Source organism: Sinocyclocheilus anshuiensis, unplaced genomic scaffold, assembly GCF_001515605.1.
Source record: "Sinocyclocheilus anshuiensis isolate Anshui unplaced genomic scaffold, SAMN03320099.WGS_v1.1 scaffold1477, whole genome shotgun sequence".
NCBI classification, from domain to species: domain Eukaryota; kingdom Metazoa; phylum Chordata; class Actinopteri; order Cypriniformes; family Cyprinidae; genus Sinocyclocheilus; species Sinocyclocheilus anshuiensis.
The window spans coordinates 158,238-174,184 of NW_015547710.1; the positions used below are offsets into that span (position 1 = coordinate 158,238).

At 37.2% G+C, this 15,947-nt stretch overlaps 2 protein-coding genes across 2 annotated transcripts in view; one reads left to right on the forward strand and one right to left on the reverse strand.

Annotated features, from left to right (window-relative positions):
- LOC107704007 (netrin-1) overlaps positions 1-14,375 on the forward strand; it is a 63,331-nt gene extending 48,956 nt beyond the window's left edge. Inside the window, exons 5-7 of the mRNA XM_016506827.1 lie at positions 189-242; positions 6,939-7,013; positions 12,574-14,375. Coding sequence (XP_016362313.1) covers positions 189-242; positions 6,939-7,013; positions 12,574-12,902 — 458 coding nt within the window. The 3' untranslated portion in view covers positions 12,903-14,375. The remainder of the gene's footprint in view (positions 1-188; positions 243-6,938; positions 7,014-12,573) is intronic.
- Positions 14,376-14,470: 95 nt separating this feature from the next.
- The window catches only part of LOC107704006 (syntaxin-8-like), a 70,938-nt gene continuing 69,461 nt past the window's right edge, over positions 14,471-15,947 (reverse strand). Inside the window, exon 8 of the mRNA XM_016506825.1 lies at positions 14,471-15,422. Coding sequence (XP_016362311.1) covers positions 15,358-15,422 — 65 coding nt within the window. The 3' untranslated portion in view covers positions 14,471-15,357. The remainder of the gene's footprint in view (positions 15,423-15,947) is intronic.

Here is a 15,947-nt window from a genome sequence, read left to right on the forward strand (position 1 = left end):
TGGGTTGTTTTGACCCAGCGGTTGGGTTACTACCCAAACCAATTGCTGGGTTTGTCCCTATTTTACCCAGCACTGGGTTGTATTTAACCCAGCATTTTTTAGAGTGTAGGTTTAATTTTCATTATTTTATTTTTTTCTCATGCTTACTTTATTTATTTTGATAACTGTGCTCTCTTTTTTTGGAACAGAAATTCCCATTGCTCCACCAACCACCACTGCAAGCAGCACAGAGGAACCTTCAGGTTAGTTCCGATCTTAGCCTCATATGAGAAGAATATAGTTAGAATAAATCTGATGTCATGGGAGATCTTATACTGGACTGCTCACTATTCAAAAATGCTAGTGGATTCACACTTGTTTTGCTTTGTAAAGGTTCCTTTCGAATCATGTCTGGATAGGCCACTTGTAAGTATCCGAGGACTGAGAACTTAGGGCCAGTTTTACTAACAGCTTGCGCCAGCGCAAACTGTCTTTTGGTGTTATAATACTACTGTCAGGTTTAACAAAGACGCGCAGTGACAAATTAGCACTGAAAAGTTATTTTTGCGCCTGACCTTATTGAATATGCATTTGTAGGAGTTTCCCTTTCAGACGCAAAATTTATGGGAGGGGAGTATTAAAATGACAAAAAAGCATGTCTTAAACTATTTTGCGCTTGATATGGCTGCAATTATTGTTGCTAAAGGAGGCACCGCAGAGAACAGAGAGCGTGTGAAAGAAGGGAGAGGATTTTTGTCCACACGTATTAATTTATTTGGAATGCCAGAAGAACACATTATCCGAACATATAGTTTGCCAAGCCGTGTTATTTTTAAGTTGCTTCAGGAAATAAAAGACGACTTCGAACCCTCAACTAGGAGTCACGTAATACCAGATCTATCAAAACTTCTTGCAACCCTTCATTTTTTGGCCTCCGGTTCTTTTCAATGCACTGTGGCTTCTTTATTTCTTTATTGTTTATTTGTGACTATGCTAATTTGCACTGCGCTTGGTATATTGTGTTGGTCGATATGTAAATGAGATGTTGCATCTGTGTTCTTTGATTTGTGCGTTGTTAGTAAATCACCCGCAGAAATTTCCACGCCCATCGGCGCTGTTTTGGAATTGCGCTCTCGTGCTAATTTGCCCTGTTTAGTAAAACTTGCTCTAAATGTGGTGCTTTAGAGGCCTTTTTTAATTGATTTTAAGGTTTTTCTCATTTTTGTGCGTAAAGTGGGATTTGATTCATTCTAACCCATTATGAAAGAGGAACTGAAATTTTTAAGGGGATCTATTTTTACAGTTACATCCCTTGACGTGTTCGTTCTTGCCGCAGATGTTTTATAAATACGCCTAAAAGTAAGCAGAACGTCAGACTTAACCTCCATGCCTGCCAAATGATTTCATTCAGCGTCAGACAGTAAAACACTGTCCGCAAATATACAAACGCTTCCCTAAAATTTCTTGCAATTACAGACTAAGTGTCTCCTGATCAGATGTTTAATTTCCCAAGTTTTCTTCCCTGAGCCATCAGCTTCTCTCTTTTTTTTCCAACATAGTATTTTCAACATAGAGAGTGAACATGCTTTAGTTTGCCCGTATGGAAAGTTTTTGTTGAAGAAATATTCGTCATTCTCACGGACAGAGGAATTCTAGCGTGCAAAAAATCTTTGCAGCTGTTGGTTGATCGTCGCAGACCTCTAATGCTTTACTGACAGATAAGATTGACAGCAGAGCTGCTGGTATTCTCTCTCTCGTGGACCTTACTTCATTCTTTTCTGGGATATTTTCTCTGCCCCCACATTTTTCTTCCATCGTCTTTTATTCTCTCTATATTTCTTCCTCCTTTGTCCTAAAATACCGACTCACTCTTCTCTAGCCCATCTGAAACCAATTCTGTGTTTCATGACTGGTAGTTTGGCTCTTGCCAAATGTCAGAACTGCATTGTGAAAACTGACTTTCTTTAATGGACTATCAATGATTTGAGATAGAGGGTGTTATGACCCATGCAAAATAAACAAATAGGCAAAGCGGAGGGAAAAGGTTAAAACATTTACCACAATGTGTTTCCATTTGTCATGGCCTGACCCTAAAGCATATGGCAGCACATGTGTAAAACTAAACTTGCATTGTGCTCGTCTTAGTATTTTTGTAGAAAAGAAAAAGCAGTGCTGAAAAAAAATAAATAAAATAAAAATTCTCTCTATACTGTATAATTTGTCTATATTTTATATTAATATGAAAATAATAATTTTTATTTATTTCTAAGACTGGTACAATGCAGATATTATCTATTTTATTAGATATTATTTATATCTATATGAAGATTTTTTTAAATTAATAAAATGCAAGATAGCTGCATTTTGCCTGTCTTTTGTTTTTGCAGAAGAGTGCTGAACAATTAAAAAACAAAATAAAAATAATTATTTATTCATTTTGATTATTTATGTATATATTTAGTTGTTTGTTTGTCAACACCATTTGTCACATTTTAGACATTTATTTTCTATGGAAATACTAATATGATGCTGCTATTGTTTTTTTTTGTTTTTTGTTTTTTTAAACGAATTCATTTCAGAATTTCAGTTCAAACAATAAAGGCAAAATTATTAAATGGTCAGAAAATGTATGAAATACACCCTTTCCAATCATTTAATGGAATACAATTGGCCAGTTATATTTCAGTCAACATATTTTTAAAAACTTTATTGATTTGCAAAAATGGCATGACCATTAATCCAGTCAATGGGGGCACCACTGATTTTGAGCCCTTAAAATGCTCGACCCATCTGGTTTTGAGAGCAACCCTCCATGGAAAGTGCAGCATTCCAAATCAAGCTGATGGAGAGGTGGAGCACAGGACAGACATATTTGAGTGCCCCCATCAAAATGGATGCTTCAGACCACCCACACATCCTGCTATGGGACCGCATACATTATACCTTCACTCCGGGCCCAAAGCTCACCTCAGGATAGCGCAATATGGCAGAAAAATATGACCTCATCCAATAGATGATTGCAAACAGATGTTCTTATCAGGGCACCTCCACCCTTCTCTGTAGCAATCGCCCACGCTGAAAAAAGCATGCGATTGAGAGAGAACCTGTACGTTCTTGTATAGAAGGGTGGGGCAGGCAGCTGTGTAGCAGGTGTCTATGAGAATGAAATAGGGGAATGGCTGGAGGACAGAGGAAAATCGAGAGAGGAGAGGAGAGGAGAGGAGAAGGATATTAATATGTCTTCAGCACTGCCACATGGAGGGGAGGAATGCATTGCGAATACCTCCGATTGCTCGGCTCAGACAAAACACATATTGTGTGGCTAGGTCATGCATGGTGTGAGTCACCACTCCCAAGACCCCTGCATAATCCCTCAGACACACACTCATCTATGACTGACAGAGATGTCTCTACAAACCTGCATTAGGAGATCAGCGCCTCATTATTTGCATGGATTTGCAGATGCTTAGTTGTAAATAATGGTAATATTTTACATAACCAGTTAAAAAGATATATCAGTATTTATTCAACCTCATGTTGTTTCAAACGCATAATTATCTGGCAACACATTAGTATAAGGACCAATTGTCATTATTAACTAGTTGCTTATTAGCATGCATATTATTAACATATTGACTGTTTATTAGTACTTATAAAGCACATATTCTGCATGACCATATTCTACATCCCTAATCCTACCCAATACCTAAACTTAACTACTACCTTACTAACTATTAATAAGCTGCACATTAGGAGTTTATTGAGGCAATATCATGGCTGCTCTTTTCCATATAATGAAAGAGATTGGGAACGGGAACTGTCAAACTCCAAAATGACAGTAAACACTATAAAATTATCAAAAAAAGTGACTACTGTATGTGCATTATAATATATTTGTTTGTAAATAGTTTTGAAATCACTGAAATCAAATTGTATTCACTGAAAACGGGCTAATTTCCATATGTTCCTAATGCAAAACTATTGCATAACTTTAGAAGCCATGGAATATAGAGTAATGGACCACTTTTATAATACTTTCATGGCACTTTTTTTTGTCATTTTGGAGCTTGAGAGCTCCAGTTCCTATTTTGTTTCATTAAGTGGAATTGTGTGGACAGGATATTGTTCCAAAATGTACTTTTTGTATTCCACAGAACTCTGTAAGAAAATTTTTTTTCAGGCCATTTAACACGGGTACTTATTGGTCTTTGTAACTTATCTACCCCTGAAGGTTATATTAGTGTAATAATATATTATTATGAGACAGTAGTTTTACCCAATGTGATCACAAACAGCCCCCAACCATGCCTTTTTTTCTGACAGAAAAGAAAGTCATACAGTGACACAAGGGTGAGTAAATAATGACAGTTTTCATTTTTTGGTGAACTATCCCTTTAACACTTTCACCCTTGTAAGACCAAATGGTACCATAGAATTCAACAAGGCTCCTTGTGATTATAAAAGGAACGCACAAAAAAGGGGAGTGAGAGATAGAGGGAGGGAAAGTGAGAATTAGAGAGAGAGACAGAAAGAGAGTGAATAGTGTTGAATTAGTGTCTCATCATGAATGCAAAGCTCTCATCTAATTTAAAGCTGGCCTCTCCTCTCTCCCATTTCGAGTGTTGGCGATGGTCCCCACACATCTCTGGGCTTCATTTACAGTAATGAAGTTGATTTCTACCCATTCTCTCCCCATTAGAGCAATGCTACCGTGACCAAAACGAACTGTGAATCAAAACTGCACGCGCTGTCTGGTCTGTTTCTTTAAACCATTGTCGGAGTTCGGGAGACAGCTATTTTTCTCCCAATGTCCTGAATGGAATGAAAGAACGACAGAAAACGAGAAGGATATTTTGAGAGGTTGAGAGGGAAGGAGGAAAAAAGCAGTTCCCTTTGGAATAGACCCAGCTTGCCCATTGAGTCCCTGCCCCAGTGGGAGCTTGGGGCTCTGGCTATAATCTAATTACATGCTTTATTTGCAGCAATTTGTTTCTCAATCAGTCTCATTCCACACAGAGAAAGCCTTCCCCCTGTGCGCTCATTCACACCTCATTGTTACAGTTCCCAGATCTGCGATGCGCCCATGAATAGGATTGTCCGTTCCATCAGAGGTCCGACTGGAAACAGACCTCAGGTCAGCTTTAGGCTCTTTTTGCTATCAACGGAGTACAGTGTCTGGCCGTCTTCAAGCTCTAAATGACCCAGCAGGTTAGATTGTCAGTGTTAGATGTCAAGGCTTTTCAGAAGTGCTGAGTGACGCTGAATAGCACAGACTCATTAGGCGAAAAGTTATTCTCTGCCGAATCTCCAGACCAACAACTTCCCTCGACATCTAGCGACGGAGAGAATTCGTCCCCGCAGGGGTCTCCACAGTCAGCGTGTAACCGGTGCCCTCCACTCATTCTTCAGTGTCAAACAAGCCTCACATTCAAACTTACACGCAGCTTTCTTTTACTCACTGGCACCACTAACAGCACCACTAGACTTGGTGCCAAAATCTCTCATACACAGCTTTCGCTCAAAAAGACGGCAGGAAAAACATCCATTAAGGCGACACCGGCCTCTGTGGGAGCATCATGACGGGACGGCGAGCTAACCCTACTTCCCCTAACACAAGAGGGGGCACAATGAGTACATTTGTCCTTGCTGCGGGGGACGAGATGTTTAAATAGGAATCTCAGGGTGCTCATCACCTCCTTAAAGGAGAGCTAATGAGAAATGATGGCTTTCAAAGGGAAGTATCGTGATGGCATTAAACAGGGTTATAGGAAAACAAAGCAGTTGCTCTACAGTCTTCATTTAAATGGAAATGAAGCTGCCACACTATGGACTCTCAATTTCATTTCGGTTACAGTTTCTCTGCCATTTCCAATCTACAGTGTGCACGCTTTGACTCGCCCAACCCCACCTCGGAGTCCCTAGCGCAACCACTTCGGCGCGACTACTTTCACGGGCATTTTTTTCTGATTCCTTCGTTCCCCGGGCAACCTCATTCACACAGAGAGAATAGCGAGTCCAAAAGAAAGTAAAAGGCAGGCATGGAGCGAGGGTCGGCCGAAACAATGAAGTTTGTTCATATGCAGGCGAGCTGAAAGGTTTTTCTCTCCCCCTCCACTGTCTTCTCATTTCATCCACCCACTAAAAGAAGGCCATGACAATGTGTGGGGCGTAAGGGGAACGGCAAGAGAAATCTTCTCTATTTAAACATCTGCATGCTCCAAAGAGGTGTTTTTTAATGAATGAATCGTGTCCGTGATGTCGTACAGCAACTGAGGCGCAACGGTTTAGTTATTTATCTGGGCGTGCTAAAAAAAAAAAAGTACTGCAATCTGAACCAAATCTCTTGGCCGAAACGCCATGTTTCTTCTTTATTTTTACACACACTTTATGCGCTGCTAATTTCCTCCTGACCTCCCTTTGTGCTCGGACAACACTTGCTCCCCCTTCACCACCACCTCCCTGAGTGCTGAACCAATAAATGCCAAAGGTTGAAATGGTCTTCAGGGGTTGCGGTGGGGGAGGGCGGCATTAGGACAGACGTACAGGGTGGGTTGACAGGACCGGGAGGGAGAAGTCATGATTCAAAAAGCCCTAATCAGGCCCATCATGGCACTGACAGTGGAGACAAGGGTGAGAAATTAGCATGGAGCTGAAAAAAAAAATTGCTGGGTGGCACAATATGCTTGGCCTTAGAGGGCTCCCATCAGAGCAGGGGAGGGTCCAGACATCCAGAGAGCAGAACGAGAGGGACCTTTTGTCTCCTGCTTTTCTAAGGAGCAAAAGACACTTTGCTGAATGCCTCACAAGCCCTATTACAGCCTCAAAATTAAACTGGGCAGATGGGTGTCACAACAGGCCAGGGCTTTAGGATAGATGTGTAGTTTGCAGAAGTGTCTCTTTTTTGACAACGTTCCCTCTTTTACATTCTTTAATTGTGTTTTTTTGCCCTCCAACTTTAGACTGTGAATCCTACTGCAAGGCTTCCAAAGGCAAGCTGAAGATCAATATGAAGAAGTACTGCAAGAAAGATTACGGTGAGTGAGAAAAGTGCACACAACACCGTACCGCACTCCCACATTTACGCAGGTGGCTCAAATCCTTGCCCTCGACAACATCTTTACTCTTCATCCAAAGCTGAATTCCCTCGAGCCCCCTCAGTGTTGGTATATTGTAGTGATGGCTTACTTAGGGCTTTCAAGAAGAAAGTCAAAGGATCAAACAGGAGGAAAGGCCATCAGTGAAGGGTTTAGGGGAGGCTGCGTTGACGGACAGCCCAGCAGGTATTTGAGCCCAAAGCGGATCAAGCCAGGGCAGTGTGACGGGCAGAAGGGACCGGAGTGCTCACAGATATCCTCATTAAGGGAAGAGCATGTCCCTGTCCTGCATTCCTGGGGGCAGCAGGCCCTCTCTTGTCCATGAAAAGGAGCAGATGTGCAGCCCCTCTCCTACAGAGGTGGGGCCGTTTCATCAGTCAAGTGAGACCCCGTGGAACTTAAAGAGCTTAGCAGATTTAATAACAGCCAGAGCATTTTAACAGCTCTTTTGATTCATTTCAGTCAGCACAGGTCATTAATTGATGGCGAATAAATTACAATAGAGATGATATGGGTATAGCTATAATTGTAATATTTTTGAATATTAATAAAATGTAAACTCTAACACAAAAAATTTTGCCTTGATCTTTGGCATAGTTATTATATTGGTCAATGACAATTAATAGTGTCCACAAAAAAAACAAAACAAAAAAAAAGCATTTGACAAGAAACAAAATGTATTATTTGTATTAATGTTGGTTTCATATGGTTTTAAATTTGTTTATAGAATTTTCAAGGTTTAAATGTAATGACTAAAATCATTAAAAATGTAATTTAACTATCAAGTAAAAACAATTTTTTGGCACATATTTTCCTCACACACTGAATAAATGTGAGTGTACACATATTAATCGTGAATATTTTTATTAATTTAAAATTTCGTGGATTATTTATTTATAAATATTATGTTTTGGGGAAATTATACCACATGACACTTTACAAACTGAACTAACCTGGCCTTGTTATTTAAAAAAAAAAAACTGATATTTTAAGAGACTTATTGTCTTTTTCCCTGTATAGTTCTGCATGTTGTGTGCACAACATTACTTTGTTTTTCAAGCATTAATATACATCGTAGTAGGTTTTGTTTTCTCCAGAAATATAACAGAACTTCATTATGATATCAGGAAGTTGTATCACCCTGATGCGTTTTACTTTATGCTCCCCAAAATATCAGAATATTAATATTAATTCAGAAATTAAAACAATGCTCATCATATAATAAGAGGGTTATTCTAATCACTGTATGCATGAATGGCATTATTTAATTAAAAAAAAAAAAAAAATAATTAATAGATCCAGCCAGAAAAAAATTAGCGTTGTCATTGACCCATATGCAGTGTTGGGAAGGTTACTTTGGAAATGTAATAGATTACTGATTACAAGTTACTCTATTTAAAATGTAATAAGTAGTGTAGCTTTTCAATTACTTTATTAAAGTAATGTAACTGATTACATTTGATTACTTTTCTACATTTCTAATGAATGTTTTTAACTGTTAATCAATTTGAAACATAAACCTTACAGTAGTACTCAACACTGATTACTGTCAGACTTTCAGAATCCTTCATCACCTGAATTATGATTATAATAATTTAATTTTAAAGCACAGCCACCACAAAAGCAGACTTTAGCACCTCTTTGTACTTTTAGATCGTTCTGAGGTTAAATAAAGATTTAAAATCATAACAAGACACAGCTATGATACTGTTTTTGAAATCAAATTTTTGCATAGCTATGGTGAGAAACAATGGCATCTAAGAAGTCAATTGAATCTGAGTGAGTGAGTGAGTGAGTGAGTGAGTGAGTGAGTGAGTGAGTGAGTGAGTGAGTGAGTGAGTGAGTGTGTGTGTGTGTGTGTGTGTGTGTGTGTGTGTGTGTGTGTGTGTGTGTGTGTGTGAAAAATTCAAATGTAACCCCCTTTGTAATTGTTAACATTTTCATAAAGTAACTGTAATTTAATTACAAATTTTTTCTCAGTAAATGTAACTGATTACAATTACATTTATTTTGTAATTAAATTACTTAATTTAGTTACATGTAACTAGTTACTCCCCAACACTGCCCATATGTATATATTTATAGTTTAATTGAGCTGAATACCATTAAACTACACAAAGTGCTTTTATAATTAATGGACAGGCTGTAAAGTTGGTGCGTGATAAATGTAACAATAATTGAAAACGTTTCACCTAAAGACATGATTTGATACATATAAGGAACTGTAGCCTTCAAGAACACCTTTTTTTTTTTCTTTTTTTTAAATACATATATAACTACAGTAAGCATTTATGCTCAGTCGACCTCTCAAAAATCAGTTACATTGAAGGTGAAAACACAGGGGATCCCTGCAGTGTAGAGAGGAGGTCTGGCACACATTGGTAGCTGCATCTTATGTGATGAATACTCAATGCCATCACCTCCTGCAGACCTCTTTGCATGTTCTCCTTTCTACACTGCCATTACTCATTTAACACTCATTTAAGAATTTATCCAGATAATATGGTCCCCCGCTGCATTCAATTTACAGTTGTCCTCAGTTATGGAGAGCTGGCCAGCTCCCTCTTTACAGAAAAGTGAACAATCTAGGATAAACTCCCACATTCTGAGCATTAAACCTAATCCGCTTTCCTTCTGCCTTCTCGAGCATCAGGGGGGCTTTATGCTACAGCAGCATGGGGGGAAATGGCTGGAAATGGTATTGAACTTGAAGATGGAGTCATCTAAAAGACTTCTAGGGGGATCAGGCCCTTTGTGGCATTATATTTACAAGCTTATGCCTCACTGGCACATAAAACACCACAGGTTTCCACAGGCTGTGACGTGTTGCAATCACTAGGTAAATGACTTCCACCTTTCCAAATGGTGACACTGACATAAAGTTAAAGGTTTATTCAATTTCATTTGTGATTATTTTTGAAAGCAATTAAAAAAAGAATAAAAAAAATAAAATAAAAATGTCATCATTTATAGTACTCACACTCATGTTGTTCCAATTTAATTTTATTCTTACATAGAACACAAAAGATGACTTTCTAAAGAATATCCTGGCAAGTTAATAAGGCTTAAACTCAAAAATGACACAAAAAAAAGATATATAATATAATAATTTTATGTGGGAAACTTATCAAAATTACTCGTTATTTCCCGATAACCATCCTCTCCAGTAAACGGCTAACTGCTGTGAGTCATGAAGGAAGTGAGCCTGAGAGTCAGAACAACAGTTGTGTGAACTGCTTTATTAAAGGGGTCATATGATGCTTTTTTAAAGATCATTATTCATCATATGACCCCTTTAAGCATTTAGTTGAAAAGATCCGACTCCAAAGAATGAGTATTTCATGAATCGCACATTGCTGCATCTCTCAGGAACAAGCTAGGGAGAGCTACACTAGATATCAAGTTTTTAGTGAATAGCTTAAATTTCACTTACACAAAGCTATCGTACGGGCATCAGAATATTTGGAATATTATTAACAAATCATATGAACCACTTTAATTCACTGATTTACTTTCAATTACATGCAAGAGAACTACAAGAACATTCTTCAAAAATACATCTTCTGTGTTCCACAGAAGAAACAAAATGGCACAGTTTTGAAACAACATAAGGGTAAGAATAATGACAGAATTTCCTTCTTTCTATTGCCCCCCCCCGCAAACAGCCCCTTTAAACAATTACCATTGATTTTAATGCTTAAACATTTTAAGGAATTTACAGTTGAAATTAAATGCCATTAAATAAACACAGACATGTTGCAATTTAATTGAATCAAAACACATCTGAAGCACTTGGCATGTTCTAATCTCCTTTTTTAGCTATTAAAGAAGTTTGCATATCCTGGTACCTGATACAAATGAGAAGTTTAAACTTAGTCTAGTGGGATGCTGCGTGGCGCAAGATATAAATGGATTCCTGTAAATGTGAAACGCGGTATTTGTAATGGTAATAAAGGCAACTTGTGAAAAACGTGAATTCTTACAAGCAGAATGTTTGTAACCTGGGGTTAAATGTTGTATATCAGAGGAAAAAACAACTTAATATGGGTCCAGTGAGCCTTTAAAATGTTGAGTAAAGTATGTAAATAATGTAAATAGACAGATACATAGATCACCAACCATTAGCCTGCATGATACAGCCTCAGTCTTTAGCCAAGCGCAAAGCATTACGCAGACGAAATTAAATCTGCCTGTTGCTGGTCCTTTTTGTCAAAGTCACCTTACAAAGCACCTTGAAGGCTATTAATAATGAAAGGGGAACAGCATGAGTCTACAGGCAGTTTAAGCCGATTTTGAGGATTCACACTTGCAAGGAATCAAGGTTTGAGTTACATGCTTTATTTGAAAGCACTTTAAACTGAAGGTTGACCTGCATTGCTGAGGCAACTGAGACGATACAAACGGCTTAATCAGAATTAGAGCCAGACTCTAAAACCACGGCTGAACTATCATTTAAATTGTGGCAGTAAATTTAGGCACACGGGAGCAGTGTATTGCAGAAATTTTTATGGCGCAGTGTGTGTACATTTATTTATTCAACGAAGATTTTAGAATAAAAATGTATGTATGCAGTGGGATCCAACCACACACAAAATCTGTCATTTTAATTTAAACCTGGAAATGAACAGGAAAAAAAAAAAAGATTAAAAATGAAGAAATTATTTAGCCTTTTAGATCTAGGCCACAAATCAAAACCAAATGTGACCCTGGACCTCAAAACCAGTCATAAGGGTCAATTTTTTTAAACTGAGATTTATACATCATCTGAAAGCTGAATAAATAAGAATAGGACAATATTTGGCCGAAATACTACTATTTGAATATCTAAGGGGGCAAAAAAAACAAAATATTGAGAAAATTGCCTTTAAAGCTGTCCAAACGAAGTTCTTAGCATTGCATATTACTAATCAAAAATTAAGTTTTGATATATTTACGGTAGGAAATTTACAAAATATCTTCATGAAACATGATCTTTACTTAATATCCTAATGATTTTTGGCATAAAAGAAAAATCGATAATTTTGACCCATACAATGTAAAATTGGCTATTGCTACAAATATACCTGTGCTACTTATGACTGGTTTTGTGGTCCAGGGTCACAAAGAAATTCTGAAATGAATTAACTTTTTTTTAGTCCAACGTTTCACTTAAATTATGCAAATAATAACATTTGTAATGGAAACAATTGTATTAAATTAGAAATATGCAAGACGGACTTATTGTGTAGGCTACATAAATGAACATACATTTGTAAATGTTGTGCGAATGGCCAAATGTTAAGTTTAAACATGTTTAGCATTTTTTACTTTTAAAAAGTACAAAAAATATTCCATGTAATTTCTCAATTAACTTTGTCTAAAGTAGTTTTAATGTTTTTAAAGTTTTAAATATTTTTATTTGAAAAGAACTATTGAAACTGCTTAAAATATAATGTCACCCATCTGTATTAATACTGGAAAAGTAGCTAATTCTGTTTTCTATGTTCTGTTTTTGTACCAGCTGTTCAGGTCCACATCCTAAAGGCAGACAAAGCCGGCGAGTGGTGGAAGTTCACTGTCAACATCATCTCTGTCTACAAACAGGGAGAAAGCCGAATCCGCAGGGGGGATCAGTTTTTGTGGGTCAGAGCAAAGGACGTGGCCTGCAAGTGCCCAAAGATCAAGCCCGGCAAAAAGTACCTGCTGCTGGGCAACGATGAGGATTCCCCTGGACAAAGCGGAGTGGTGGCAGACAAGGGCAGTCTGGTCATTCAATGGAGGGACACTTGGGCTCGAAGACTCCGGAAGTTTCAGCAGCGGGAGAAGAAAGGAAAATGCAAGAAAGCATAGTGAGGGGAAAAAGAAAGAGGAGGCTATCAAGAGCTGGACAGAGAAACAACAGACGAGTGGTGGATAAAAAGATCATAAGGGAAAGGAAGAGAAGGAAAAAAGACGGACTAAACATCGCTGCTTTGAATAAAGGCATGAAGAGAATATTAACTTTTTTTTTTTTTTTTTTTAAATAGGAACATGTGTGAAGGAGTTCACGATGCAGTTTTCATTTCTTATTTGTTTCCTTCAAGATTTGTTTGCTGTTTGCCAATTTTGCACCTGTGTTCAGCATAAAGAAAGGTATTTTATGTTAAATGGCTTTCAGATCCATTTTGGACGGTTTCAGTCTGCTTGAGAATCAGATTAAGCCATATTTAATATTCTAAAACAACCTGGGGATTGAGGATTGATACATTCAAAATCTTGTACTCATGCTTGTACAAATCCTAAAATTATTAGCATGCATTTACAATTATTTTTGAACTTGGAATAAAACCACCATGTATATTTTTGTATAAGACATGATGATTGAGGTAGATGACTCTAAATACAAACAGCAGTTCTTGCTCTATTTGATGCTCTGATTCAGTTGTTTATAGTCCAGACATGGATGATGACGTCCTTTTGTTAAAACAGAACTTCAGTGCGACGAGTCCAGTGTATAAACAGGCCTTTTCGTAAGTCCTGGAAGTGTTGGTAGAATGGTGTTTATAGGTAGTATTTTTCCTTGTGTGTAATACAGTATTTAGAAGTGTACGAATTACCTTTAACTAGTATTCATTAACTAGTATTTAGTTTTGTAAAGCAACGGCATCTCTCCTTAAACATTTCCATGTCCATTTAGCATCTGTGGATGTAGGAATGCATGTACAGTAATGTTTCACTACAATAGAGAATTCTCTTCACTGTGAGAAACGCTGCTCATACACACACACACACACACACACGTTTATTTGGTTACTAATGAGACGGACGTTCTCTAAAGTACAGCTTTTCCACTGATCTTTGAGGGTCATTTAACATTTGCTTCTGTGGTCAGTCCTTCACAGATCATTAAGAAAATAAACTGCAAGAACTGATCATTTCAGCATCAAATACCAAAAAAGAAAAGAAAAGAAAGAAAAAAAGTCAAGATTTGATGAACGGTTTACGTGTGCAGTAATTATCATCTTTACTCAATGATTATTTCTTGTAAATGTACACAATGTATGACATACAGATATTTATACATATGCTGTATTTACCGGTTACAAACAATATTTGTAACAGCACATGTAAATGTATTTTGTTTGGCACTCAGTATCTTAGTGCACACTCTTTTTTATTTTAAGTATTCCAATGATGTAAATTTATGTTCAGTTTTTACTTTTCGCAGCAGTGGAAAGATGGCTCCTGTATTTGACATTACCAGCAGACCTTTCATACATTGCTTCTTGTTCATATTATGAATTGTAAATTTAGCTGTGGCAAATACAAGATTTCTGCAATATTGTTTTACAGTGCATACTAATATATTATGGTTATTATAAGAAAATATTTAATGACACAAGACATTGTGGATTTTTTGTCTATCTTTTTCCTTTTTATTTTTTATTTTTTTTACAGTTTGTGGTTGTTTAGATGGTTGTGATTAAAATCCAGAGGGGAAGATAACTACTGAACACCAACCTGGTAGAACTATTCAGCATTCATTTGGAATAAAACCTCAAAACATTACTAGTGTGCCTTTTCATTTTTCCCCCTCTTACAAACTTGGTTTAAAAAAAGATTTAAGTCAGTAAATACAGTAAAGATTCAAGAACATATGACCTAACGTGACAAATGATCAGCACTAACATTTGTGATCATTAAAATTAGAGACCAAGCTGACCAACTACATTTATTAGAATTTAGAATTTCGTCACATTTTCAGGCTAAAAACAATTTACAGAAAAGCGTCAATGACAAAATGACACATTTAATTTTTTCGTACTTACAAAATAGAATCTGAACTGTAAATGTAGTTAAGAGATAATACATTTTAATTATACTGTATATACATATATTTTGTATTGCTTTGTGACTCAGACCTTGTTTACAAGATGGATACGGATCATTTTCTTCACTGCCAAACAAAGAATTTAAATAGGTTTTTCCCCCCTTGGAGCATCTCGAGCTCATGGTTATTTTCATAATACTATTCAAAACCTTTCAAAGCTCTTTTCTAGTTTTCTTTCCATTCTGAATCCTACTTTGATCATTATCTGAGGAGCTAAGAATTTTAGTTCTTCATAGCGGTCCATTCCTTGGCTTTATCCCAGCCAAGGGTTCCATTATTTTCATAAATGTAAAAGGGGACAGGAGAGGCTTTTATACAGTAGATGTGTGTTTACATATACAGCCTGATTGGAAGCTGCCTGTGAGTATGTCTCGTTCACCTCAAAGACGGGTTTTCTAAGTCTCCGCAGTGCGTATATGTGCCGTCTTCTCTTCATTAAGTCTGCCAAACAGCCACGACAATGATGGCGATGAGGAGAAGAACAATCACCACCAGCATTCCTGATTGAAAAACACACACACACACAAAACATTAGAATGAACGAACAACTTCACGATGCCCCAACAGTGAATAGTTGTGTGTGTGTGCACATTTAAATTCATCATTTGCCATGCAAAAACACATGACTGATCTTTAGCACATGTGCATCCCCTTCCAACCGCACCGCAGAAACTTCATAAATCTGTTGTTTATATTCTGTGGCTATGATCTGTTTCTCAGAGAAACTTAATGTAATCTATATTTTTGACTTCCTGAAACACTTCCATCATTTAAATGGCTTATTCCTTTTATTCCATTCATTATTTGCATTTTTCAATGATCACTCATTAAAATAAACACAGTAATGACTCCTAGATGGGGCTCTTAGCCCTGTGTTTAATTCAAACTCAAGATCAACACTAACTGATGGTGAGAATGACAAACAAAATGTGGTGAAACTTTCAGCGATGCATCTGCCTTTCATTAATCCTTCCGATAGTCAAATTTCTCATATACTCCGCGTCACTAGAGGAATTACATGATGT